This window comes from Heterodontus francisci, chromosome 1, assembly GCF_036365525.1.
Source record: "Heterodontus francisci isolate sHetFra1 chromosome 1, sHetFra1.hap1, whole genome shotgun sequence".
NCBI classification, from domain to species: Eukaryota; Metazoa; Chordata; class Chondrichthyes; order Heterodontiformes; family Heterodontidae; genus Heterodontus; species Heterodontus francisci.
In genome coordinates, this window is record NC_090371.1 from 76651543 (window position 1) to 76664382 (window position 12840).

At 44.5% G+C, this 12840-nt stretch overlaps 1 protein-coding gene across 2 annotated transcripts in view; it reads right to left on the bottom strand.

The window, feature by feature from the left end:
- The window catches only part of ca9 (carbonic anhydrase IX), a 123810-nt gene that overhangs the window by 1131 nt on the left and 109839 nt on the right, over positions 1-12840 (bottom strand). Inside the window, exons 10-11 of one of the 2 annotated variants that reach the window (XM_068052344.1) lie at positions 8478-8498; positions 4605-4695 (exon numbers count right to left, since the gene is read on the bottom strand). In XM_068052344.1, coding sequence (XP_067908445.1) covers positions 4605-4695; positions 8478-8498 — 112 coding nt within the window. Of the gene's footprint in view, positions 1-4604; positions 4696-8477; positions 8502-12840 lie in introns of both variants that reach the window. The other variant, XM_068052292.1, reaches the window with a different exon arrangement.

Consider the following 12840-nt stretch of genomic DNA (forward strand, 5'->3'; position numbering starts at 1 on the left):
GGGCAGTGAATGAGTGAACGAGGAATCTCATCATAAATGAAAATGAAAGTTTTAAAACTTATGATCAGCTTCAACCTCCTAGACCTGATTGCCCTCCCCTCCATTCTCCTGAGCCCAGCATGTATATGTTTTTCACATCAGTCAGCTTGAACTTGGCTGACTCCATTCAGTTTTTGGAGTTCAGCTGATATAAATATGTTGGCCGAGCATTAGGTGGGACTACGGCCTTTAAATCAAGCCTGAAAAGTTGTGCAGACCTTAAAGGCCTGTATCAGTGTTAACAGTGTTAAGGAAAGAAACTGGCCGTGAAACAGTCCTGTGATACATACTTATCCAGTTGTGAAGTACAGTAAATCTGCATTTGGCAGATCAGGGCTGAGATCCAGCACGGCTGGGATCACCCCAATTTATGGCCCCACTAATCTTCAGTAATTCAGGACATGGCCCTTGGATTGCCCTCCCACCCAATCAGCAAAGTGCATGGTCGACCAACTGCATCTCTCCCTAGTGGCACCATTGAGATTACAGTTAGCATTGCACAGTGAGCCCAATTTTCTGAGTGTTTGGGCTGGATTTTTCCACAGGCTTCGGGACCCTAACATCAGGACCAAATGGGAGTCCCCAGCCCACACTTTCCGGCAGCGAGACCGGCGGCGCAATCTTTCAGGAGGCAACCTCCTAATTGGCAGCCTCCATGCTCACCATCCTATTAGGGATGGCGGGTGGACTTCCAATGCTGCTAATCGGAGGCCTGGCAACTCTGGAGCCTCAGCAGCCCACTGGGAGGGATGGGCGCTGCTGTGGCAGGTCAGTGACTGAGAGGGCGCCTCAAAATGGAGGCACCCTTGGAGGCACGGAGGAAATAAAACATTATTGGGGCTGAAGCTGGTAGGTCCCGCGGAGCAGAGTGGAATCGTTCCTTCCTGCCCGTGGCCCTGCCATTGCAGCATAGAGCCTCCGCCTCCGATGGCATCCCTGCCTGCTGCAGGGAGGCAGCCTCCATTGAACTAGCAGTAAAATCACCCCTAACTAAGGCCTTAACAATGTTAATTGGCTGCCATGGAGGAGGCAGCCAATTCACTTCGTAGTCCCACTGGGAAAGTTCCCCAGCGCAGCGTCGGGATTGGGTCAGGGAGCCATCCCAGCACGGCTCGCCCAATTCCAAGCCCGCCAACCTGGGGCCGAGAAAATTCAGCTTTTAATTCCTATGCTGATTTGTACTGGATTTAACTGAATGATGAATGCTCACTGTCGAAAACATCATTGTCAGGGGACATAACCCACTAGCCTAAGAAACTCTATTATTTTCTGATATTTCAAGAATAATTTAAATCTATTTCCTTTGTCTTTGTAGAGCTGAGGATAACATTTATAATAAAAACAAGAAATGCTGGAAATACTCAGCAGGTCTGGCAGCATCTGTGGAGAGAGAAGCAGAGTTAACGTTTCAGGTCAGTAACCCTTCTTCAGATGACTGTATTGGTGCCGTTTCCTGCTCCCGCCCCGAACTTTGCTTCTAATTTCCACCCTTCTCTCACCTTTACATGGTCCATCTCTGACACTTCCCTTCCCTTCCTCTATCTCCAAATATGGCTGTCTACTAATATCCATTATAAGCCCAATGACACCCACAGCTACCTCGACTACACTTCTTCACACCCTGCCTCCTGTAAGGACTCCATTCCATTCTCCCAGTTTCTCCGTCACCGACGCATCTGCTCTGATGATACTACCTTCCAATGACAGCTCTTCTGATATGTCTTCCTTTTTCCTCAACCGAGGATTCCCCCCCACTGTGGTTGACAGGGCCCTCAACCGTGTCCGGCCCATTTCCCGCACCTCTACCCTCACCCCTTCCCCTCCCTCCCAAAACCGCGACAGGGTTCCCCTTGTCCTCACTTTCCACCCCATCAGCCTCCATATCCAAAGGATCATCCTCTGCCATTTCTGCCACTTCCAGTGTGATGCCACTACCAAATGCATCTTTCCCTCCCTTCCCCTGTCAGCATTCCGAAGGGATCGTTCCCTCCGTGACACCCTGGTCCACTCCTCCATTAGCCCCACCACTTCGTCCCCTTCCCATGGCACCTTCCCCTGCAATCGCAGGAGATGTAATACCTGCCCATTTACCTCCTCTCTCCTCACTATCCCAGGCCCCAAACTCTCCTTTCAGGTGAAGCAGCGATTTACTTGTACTTCTGTCAATGTAGTATACTGTATTCGCTGCTCACAATGTGGTCTCCTCTACATCGGGGAGACCAAACGCGGACTGGGTGACCGCTTTGTGGAACACCTCCGCTCAGTCCGCAAGCAGGACCCCAAGCTTCTGGTTGCTTGCCATTTCAACACTCCCCCCTGCTCTTATGCTCACATCTCTGTCCTGGGATTGCTGCAGTGTTCCAGTGAACATCAACGGAAACTCGAGGAACAGCATCTCATCTACCGGTTAGGCACACTACAGCCTGCCGGACTGAACATTGAATTCAATAATTTCAGAGCAGTTCTGAAGAAGGGTCACTGACCTGAAACATTAACTCTGCTTCTCTCTCCACAGATGCTGCCAGACCTGCTGAGTATTTCCAGCATTTCTTGTTTTTATTTCAGATTTCAAGCATCCGCAGTATTTTGCTTTTATTTGAGGATAACATTTGATTGACTCAATAGCAGTATTGCAGTTGTGACAGATACAAGGTTCCATCCTGTTTCATATTGTAAACGCAGTGTATTATACTTCTTATACCTTCAATGGGCTATGAAGGGTAAATATAACTCTTAGCATAAAGAGTCATAGAGTCATTACGGCACAGAAGGAGGCCATTTGGCCAATCGAGTCCTTGCTGGCTCTCTCTGATCAGTCCGATTCCCACATTCTATCCCCATAGCCCTGCAAGCTTATTTCCCTCAAGTACCCGTCAAATTTCCTTTTGAAATCATCAAAAATAGTCTCTCCACCACCCTGGTAGGCAGTGAGTTCCAGGTCATTACCATTCGCTGCCTGAAAACAATTATTTTGTCTTTGGCCTGAGGATAGAGTGAATATACAGTACTGGCTAGGGCAGAGAATCATATCAGAAATGCTAGCCCAGAGGGGAATAATTATACTAACTGGATCAAAATCAAGATTGTTTGGCCAAACTCATTAGACTTTTGAAAGGGGAGACAAGCAAGAGGGTTGCCAAGGGAAGCAAACAAAAATTATTGTCTATAATGGTTGGCCTTCCGGAAAGAAGGCAATTGTCTCAAATTAACAACTGTGATAGGAAAAGCTTTGCTTTTGACCTAACCTGATTTTGGCCTTGATTGACAAGGGAGTCAAAGGTTATAGCGGGTAGACAGGAAAGTAGAGTTGAGGCCACAATCAGATCAGAATGATCTTAGCCAGCGGTGGAGCAGGCTCAAGGGGCCGAATGGCCCACTCCTGTGTCTAATTCATATGTTCGTATGTAAACGTCCCCATCTATTCAGGTGGTAGAAATAAGTTATATTGTGATTAACAGCCTGTTGAGAAAGAACCAGCAGTTTCTTCTCAGAAGCTGACCTCTGCTTCAAAAGCAAAGGGGAGAATGTGTGGACAGCAACCCTGGGTTGTTTAGTTCACTTAATTCAATGGTATTTCTACATTATGATAAGGAGAATGGACTGCATAGGGTGGAGGTGTATACCAACATAAATGGCTGAATGTCCCCGCGGGCTTCAGGACCCCGATGTTGGAACCAAATGGACGCCCCAAGCCCGCACTTGCCAGGAGCAAGAGCGGCACAAGGATATCCCCAGAGGCAGCATCCTAATTGGCTGCCTCTGAGCTCACCGTCCAACTAGGGACAGCGGGCAGGCCTCTGATGCTGCTGGCCCAATCAGAGGGTTGGCAGATCTGGAGCCTTGGCAGCTCTTCTGAGAGAGGTGGGAGCTGCTAAGGCAGCTCAGAGAACACTATCGCACCTCAAAATGGAGGCACCCTTGGAGTCTAAAAAATAAATAATAATTTAAAGTTGCCCCTACTTGGGGTCTTGATTACATCAATAGGCTGCCCAATTCCGTTGAGCAGGGAGCCGATCTGCATACTGAAAACGTCCCCAGCGACGGGAATGCAATGGGGAGCTGTCCTGATACGGCCCCCTGCCTCTTAACCCACCCACCTCAGGCCAGGAAAATTCAGGCAAAAGATTCTGAAAAGAGGCTGAGATTCGAGCCAGATTCAGAAAATTGTATGCAAGTTTAAGATTGCTCCCCTGCAAACAGCCTCGAGGGGCTAAATGGCCTACCCCTATTCCTGTGTGAATTTATTTCCAGTAATAAACTTGACTGCTAGCTTAGCCAGGACAGGACTGTCTGACAGTGCAGTGCCTTTCCACCTGCCAAAAGCATGAGTGTGCGGTGAGCCATGTTTTTGTTTCTTTGTTGCTTTACGTAAACATTTATTTTAATTGCTATGTTTAGTTTTAAGTATGTTGTTTGGGGTTACTGTACCACCTTCTGTATTTATTAAAGTAAAACTCTCCTAATGAACTAATATATATGAAATTATTTGATAAAATCTGTTATATTGCTGGTAAAGTTCTCTACTTATTTCTGAGGCAGATAATAAGTGTTCTCATCATTCTCACCTTTGTCTTTTCCATTGCTTCAACACATAAATTACAAAGGCCAAAGCAGTACATCCAAACAGGATCCCAAATATAATGGCCAGCGTATCACCTATAGACACATAACAGATATATTGATTAGAACTCTAGTTTAAAGGAGAGAGACCCTGAATGTTCTTGGGACCAGTGGATCAAGGGAGCTTCTTATGGGGGAATGGTTGGACAGATGTTTCGATCAGCTGCTGTTTCTACCTCCTGACCTCAAGCAAGCTGGACAGCAGCAAGAGATCAGTGCCCAGTTCAATGGAGCAGAGTAAGTGAGGCTCAAAGGGCTGTTTCATGCTGTGGTGATGGTCTGGAACACTCCAGATGATAACAGACAGCCACAATGGAATAGGCCCTCTGATAAAGTGCATCAATTGCATATTGTCTCTTCCTTTTTAGTTGGACGTGCCAGCTTTGAGCCCATGTGGCTGTCAATCATGTATTTTTCTCCCTGCTCCTCTAGCGACATCCAAGGTGCCCAAATACTAGTACAGGCATTCTCCTAATTTATGGCATTGGCCTATTCTCACACTGACCATGAAACCTTTGGTAAGGTTAGACTCCCAGCTCACTGGTGGTCATCAATTCCTACTCCGCTATAGTCATGCTGAAAGAGTGGGATATTTGGGGCCCAGGTGGTTGCTACCTTCAAAGATATGAATATATTCACTTTACTTCACCGTCAACTCAGTTGTCTTGATTACAACCCCATTACAGGTATCTCGTTCAAATTGCCATTGAGTCAGCAGACAAAGTGAGCTTCCTAAGGATTTGAGTCCTAAGATTGCTTGACCATTGGAATGGATTTCTGCCTGAGGTTTGACAGGGGTTGTCTGAAATGGTTGGCAATCTGGCCAGGAACTGGATAAGCCCTTCTGGTAGAATTTCCTGATGGCCTTATAGGCCGGAACTTGTAACCGACCAGGAGCCATGGAATGGGGGACAGGGACTCTCTAGGTCAGGAGCTCCTATTCCTTGCTCCTCAGTCAGGACCCAACATGGCATCGGGACAGACATGGGCCTCATCAAAACTAGTGAAATACAGCCCGCCTGGAAATCCAAGAAAAGGTTGGGGATGGGGTTCCCAAAAATGGGGGGTGGGGGGGTGCACAGGGAATCAACATTATTTTTTCAATTTTTAAGGCAGTCTGTTTTGTAATGGAGTTGTGGGACAGTCAGACTGTTTTACTTGGGGGTTACCTAGCACACCCCAGGATCAGCCAATGCCGACCGGAATTTCTAGTAACGTCACTGGGATTGCCACAGACGAACCTCCAAACCACCAAAAGCCTGTTCCTTCGTCCTCACCAAGTGAACTTCAGTGGGATGGAGTTCCATGGCACACATGCTCCCAATAATTACTTCTGTGGTTTTTCTGGATTCCCTGTTTTCAAAGGTTTGAAATTTGCAATAACTCTGTCAACATTGGTGTTTCACTATTTTTTAATCCAACAAATCACAAAGCTGACTCTCAAGCCCCTGTACCTTCAGGAAAATGATAAAAAAAATAATTATAATAGTGGGATATAGTTAACAGGGGGAAATGACGGTACAAACTGAAGAAGCCACATGTAGCAGATGTTAATTTGTGGAATCGATTGCTAGCTAGGTAATGAAAGGCGATTCACTTGAAGCATTCAAAAGAGAGCAGGATACATTGTAAAATAAGCAGGCAATGAAATGTGGCTTTGGGTCAGGAGATTGGCATTCTCTGTCATGCCGACCCATGACTACCATTGCTGGCACCCCAAAGCAACAACTCCAACCTCATTGATGATGACTCCATTCACATTATGGTTCTGACCAAAACATGGCTCACCGATGCCAATTCCTTCCCCTCACTGAAGTCTCCTCACTTGGCAATGCTTTCCCTCACTCGCTCCACCCAAACCACCAGAGCTGCCTCTCTCATTGCTCACTAGCACCTTCCTTGGAATACTGGCCTTTCTATACAAAGGGGAAGAAGTCATGCTTCAGCTATTCAAAGCCCTGGTTAGACCACAACTGGAATACTGTGAACAGTTCTGGGCACCACACCTTAGGAAAGATGTTTTAACCTTGGTGGGAGTGCAGTGTCGATTTACCAGAATGATACCTGGACTCCAAGGGTTAAATTATGAGGAGACATCACACAAACTAGGGTTGCACCCACTGGAATTTAGAAGGTTAAGGGGTGATTTAATCAAAGTTTTCAAGATATTAAAGGAAACCGATAGGGCGGATACAGAGAAACTATTTCCACTGATTGGGGAGTGTTGCCTGGGGGTCATAGTCTAAAAATTAGAGCCAGACCTTTCAGGAGTGAAATTAGGAAACACTTCTACACACAAAGGATAGTAAAAGTTTGGAAGTCTCGTCCACAAATAGCAATTAATGCTAGATCAATTGTTAATTTTACATCCGAGATTGATAGATTTTTATTAACCAAAGGTATTAAGGGATATGGGGCAAGGACAGGTATATGGAGTTAGGTCACAGATCAGCTATGATCTCATTGAATGGCTAAGCAGACTCAAGGGGTTAAATGGCCTACTCCTGTTTCTATGTTGCTATGTAACTTTTCTTCAAAGTCTTCATCCTGTTCCATCCTTCCATCCCCAACCATTTGTCAACTTCTTTACCAAGATGTTCTCCTTTCTCTCTTGCATTAGTTTCTGCCTTAAGCATCAACTCATTCATTCCGCACCTAAACACCTATGTCCCCTCTCCCCTGTCATTCTATTCTGCTAGCCACATAAAGGGAAGTTTTAAACTTACCTGGAAAGGCCTCTTCAGTCTTCTGAAAAGGTTGCAGCTGCTGGGGGCAGCTGAAGCGGGTGCACTAATCTCCTCTGCGTTAAATGGTATCAGGGACATTGGTGTTTATGAGGCTCTTGCCTCTCTTAGGCAGGTACCTCATATGCCTGAAATGTCAGGCATCTTAAAATCAGAACGGAGCAGCAACCAATTCAACCACTCAGTTTTGATGAAAGGTCATCGACCTGAAATGTTAACTCTAGTTCTTTCACAGATGCTGCCAGACCTGCTGAGTATTTTCAGCATTTTCTGTTTTTATTTCAGATTTCCAGCAATCAGAGTATTTTGATTTTGTGTTAAATTTAAAATCCTTTTCCTTGTCTTGAATTTCCTCCATGTCTTTTCCTCCTCCTTTACATTTCTCTCTCCTCTTTTAAAACCTTCTCAATCCACCTTGTCTCACATCCTTTGGCCTTTTGTGTATGTCTTTTGCTGGTGACCATTGGTGACAGAGCCTTTGGCTGTCTAGGGTCCACTCACTGGAACTCTCTCCCTAAATCCCTCCACCTTTCCACTTCTTTTTTTTCTACTTCTCTCTTTTCCTTTAAGAACTTCCACAAAACCCATCTTTTAAATGAGGCTTATAGTCAGCTCTCATAAGCCATAACCTTCATGGTTTGATGTCTATTTCCATTTGTGAATTGTTTTGGGATGTTTTTATGTTAACGGTGCAACATAGATGTAAGCTTTTGTTATTGGAGGGAAATTAAAAATGTTCAGTGAATTTCTCTTTGGTTACTTGAACAAAAAAGTTTCCATCTTATTTTGCTACCCCTGTTAACCAGTTTAAGGTTTTCTCTTTGTTGCTAAGTGTTCAAGCAGTCTTTCAAGTTTATGAAGATATTGTATGAAATTCGGATTCTTTAGTTATTAGCTCATTCAGTAAATATTATCTGTTCTAACAGGAAATGAGATATTTGTTAACATGCAGCTTTTAGTCAAATCAGGACATAGTTTTCCCTGCCACACTGTGTTAGAATTGCAAAGACTGAAGAATTATTTTCTAACAACAAAACTCTTGAGAATAAAAACACAGAATTTTAAAATACTTACCTAAAGAGAAATGGTTGCCATCTACTGGATTGAAAGAGGAAGAAAGAAACAGAAGTTACACATTGTAGAAATAGCATGATAATATACCACTTCATAATCAACATTGCAAAGAAATAATTTGTCAAGCTTTTACCTTTGAAAATACCCTTTTAACACATCAGTTTTAGAAGAAGAAAGGAAATGTCTGGATCTTGCCAACTAATGACAGATATAAATAGCTAAAGCACTTTAGAACTGAGAGTACATTGTTAATCTAGTAAATGATGCAATCCAGTAATAATCTTAAGGTCCTACCCCGATCAGGAATCTGTGAAAAATAAACAGCCTTTTCTGGCTAAGCTTTCAGACCCACAGTTTTGGATCAGTAATTTGACATCTTTAAAGGTAGATTTTCCAGTTGCTCTATAACGTTGTCAGATATTAATGGCAATGTTTTGAGAATTTCATGATTAATTATTTGGGATGTGGGCTACTACATATCTAAAAAAACTACAACTGACTCCCAGTGGCTCATTGGATAAATGTATTACATATTGTAGTACTGAGCTACAGACAAAGATGGCCCCAGGTTTTCTCACTGGCCTGTGTTCACTGAGCTATCTGTTCCTAGCTGCAGGTGTTGTGGGGATCCTAGAACTGTGAAAGCACAAAAAAAATCACTAGGCTTCCCATTCCTCATTGTTGTCCAGCAACCCCTGAAAGAAATTAATTGATAATCCTGGATGAGGATAGCATCAGGCTCAGTTTATTTAGCAAATGCAAATCCCCGGAACCAAGCGATAGCCTTCGAATTTGTTGAGTCTGAGGTGATTAGTCTGCCACTTAATCTGTAGAGGGGACACTCCTTGGTAAAGTGCAGCATTGTTTGTGTCTCTCCACAAATGCATAAGGGGTTTGTACTGAGGCCCCAGCAGTGGAGGTTGACCATGTAGGGGCCCTGGCTTGTCCTGAACCTGTTTAGCAAGGACTACTCTCACCGTGATAATAAAAACAAGAAATGCTGGAAATACTCAGCAGGTCTGGTAGCATCTGTGGAGAGAGAAGCAGAGTTAACGTTTCAGGTCAGTGACCCTTCATCAGAACTCACCGTGGTAGTTCAAGCCTGAATGGGGTTTGTCACAAGGAACTTGTTAGTGACTTCCTGTGTTTCCCATTCCTTGATTCAAAGGATGTGTGCTGGTAGACTGCTTGCTGAGGAAGGTTGTTCCATATGGGGCCCCGAGATGGAAGGCAGGCAGATGGAAAGGGGACAATGGATCAGTGTTCATGCCATGCCTCCCCCCCCCACCCCCCATCAGTACCCAGTTGCCCCGGGGAAGCATATGATCCTACCAGCACACTGAATTCCAAAAGAAAATTAAAGGACTCTGAAAGAGCCCCCTTGCGGAATCCCAGTTACCCCAAAACCACCTTTCTCAACATTGAGCAACCCTCTGGCTTTATGGCAGTAGGGCATGCTCTCCGAATCTTACAACTTAATGTTGAGGGCCCATCAGCTGCCAAGCGAAAACTCATTGGATGTCCTGCCACCCAACACTCCACATCGACAACATTTGCCTACTTCTTTCATTGGCCCACTGACACTACATCCCAGATTTTTTGATTGGGATCACACAATTTACAAGCACAAATTGGTAATGCTGATGGGAGAAGTATGTGGAGACTTGTTGCACTGGATCTCTGCCAGCCCTTCCCGGCGTCGAGGCCCATAGCGGGCCTCTCCCAGAGACATTTTCCGGCCCCCTCCCAGGGGCATTTTCCAGCCCCCCTGCCACGACCCCCAACGTTGGCGATGCAATAAAATCCAGCCCGGTGTCTGATGCAGACCACCTGAACCCCCAGAAGCAAGGAACATGAAGCTACACTGTTCTGAGTCAGAGTTGAAAATGCTACCAACTAAAGGAAAAACAGATTTTAAGATAATAATTGGTCATGAGGTCTAATGTTAAGAATTATCATTATAGGTTTAAGGTGCAAGGGGCAAAGTTTGGAGGGGATGTGCGAGGCAAGTTGTTTACACAGAGGGTGGTGAGTGCCTGGAACTTGCTGCCAGGGGAGGTGGTGGAAGCAGATATGATAGCGACATTTAAGAGACATCTTGACAAATCCATGAATAGGAAGGGAATAGAGGGATATGGGCCCCGGAAGTGCAGAAGGTGTTAGTTTAGGCAGGCATCAAGATCAGCGCACGCTTGGAGGGCCGAATGGCCTGTTCCTGTTCTGTACTGTTCTTTGTTCTTTGATTGTCTACTGGAGTTGTAATTAACTTCTTCAAAATATACATCCATCACAGAGATGGCAGTCATTTGTTTGCTGATGCATTTATATGCTGAAGTATTTATTTTATATGGTTCAGGTACAAGGCCAAAGGGTTGTGGAAAGAGCAAGGCAAGATCAATCCTTTTTTTATATGAAGACTATGAAATTTATATAGTTTGTTTGCTGTTTCAGAGCTGAAGCAAGTGGGATGCCATATAAATTAATTGTGGCAGTAAAACTTGCCTTGGACTTTGCCTCAATATCAACACAGGAGGATGAAAGTTTTATGATGTTAAAGCTGTTACACAAGTTTGCTATAGCCAATTTTTCCAGCCCAAGCTGGGGCCTATTTATAAAGTCAAAGTTAATCAACCACAGATAAATAGGTTAGTGAGGGAGGGTGACTGGTTGAGCAAGATTTTCGATACAGGTGGAGCTGGGGCTGGGCCAGGGTGCCATCTCCTGGGTCTCCAGCATGACTGCTGCTTCCATGATTTTGGCCAAATTAGAATATTTCCATCCCTATTTTGGGTGGGCATGGTGTTTTGTTCATGGCATCCAGGATTGCTAAGATGGCGAAGGAGAATTAGAAGGAGCACTGGGCAAGGCATGTTTGTAAAAAATTCAAGAATGAATATTTTTCTGCTGCCCTGGGGCCTGCCAGTCACATGACTCCTCAGCAGGTGGCCAAGGCCAGCCGCAGACATTTTCCTCACTCACTACAGGACAGGAAACCCTGTACAGCTTGGAAGATTGCCAGAACCCATCTCAATTATGTATAAGGATGATTTGTCAGGGTCAGTGGTCCATGAGATAGGCAGGTTCTGCCTGTGATCTGTGAGATTCAGACTGGATTAGAAAATCCAGCCCGTTTTGTCATTGTCTTCATCTGCAGAAGGATGGCAATTGTTGGGTGAAATGCTTTTAACATTCTAACTGATTATCAGTTTTCCAGGCTCTTGTCCCACTCAGTGCATTCCCTAATATTTTAGATAATAATTTGTTTTATGTTTTAGCAGACTGAGAATCTGGTGAATCAGATGCACACAGTAATAGCCCAAGTGAGAGGATTTTTAGCTTGAAGCACATTAGGGAATCTGATGCACAATATTAACTCTAGTTGAACTGCATTTTCCAGGGTTGTCTTACTGCCAGAACGAATATAGGGGGCTGAGTGCCCTTGGCTGTCCCACTGGATTTTTGCTGTAGTCCAGTGGGAATTTGGCAGAGCAGCTTGGATAAATATTGGGACTCGGATACGCAGGTCCTGTCCTTAGTCCCTTATAAGGGCACTGACATGGAGAGGGTGGGCTGGTGGCTGAACTCTCTACACTAGGATTATCCACTTCCTCAGCCTATAAGGGACCTAAAATAGCACTGGAAGCTGGTACAGGTGAGATGAGCTTACTCGTCTTCAAGAGATACAAGAATGCCTCACCATTGTGAGTGGGTGGAGAAAAGGAGAGTAAACTGGACTCATGAAGATTAGGAGTTTAGGTAATTTTTTCTCTAAATATTATGGGTAGATTACACACAGGATCCGCACTGGAAGGCAGAGGAAGGTTCAATTCAGGTGTAATTGCCCACACCTTTTCAGCACCTTATGCTGTTTGCAATGTGCTCAATTATTTCATCCAAATCATCTCGCTTTTATAAGGCAGCTGTATTTTACTGAGATAAACTGACTGTGCCACTGATGGAATTTAATGTTATATCATTCTTGGCTAATTTTCTCCCACCCTAACCCACTGAGAGCAAGTGTATCAGCACAAACAGATTAGCACACTCAGCGCAAGTCAAAGATTAAAGCTGGAATCACCTTGTCAACATGGTTTAGTAGAACTCCAGGCAGTGTCCAAAATGTATCTAGCAGGATAACACTATTCATAATATAAGTAGATCTTCAGAAAAGACTCCTGTTTTAAATCTGGTACTGCGCTAATTTAGGTAGTATGTATCACTGTTAGAGGAAGGCACAAATAATGCTTTTGGTAAGCTGAATAGAGTGATACTTCTTTTGGTATCGATCATATAATGAGGCAGAGATGTTTTGGTTGGTGGGTTTTTCAGTCTTGATGTCAGCTTTATTGAATGATTATAGTTT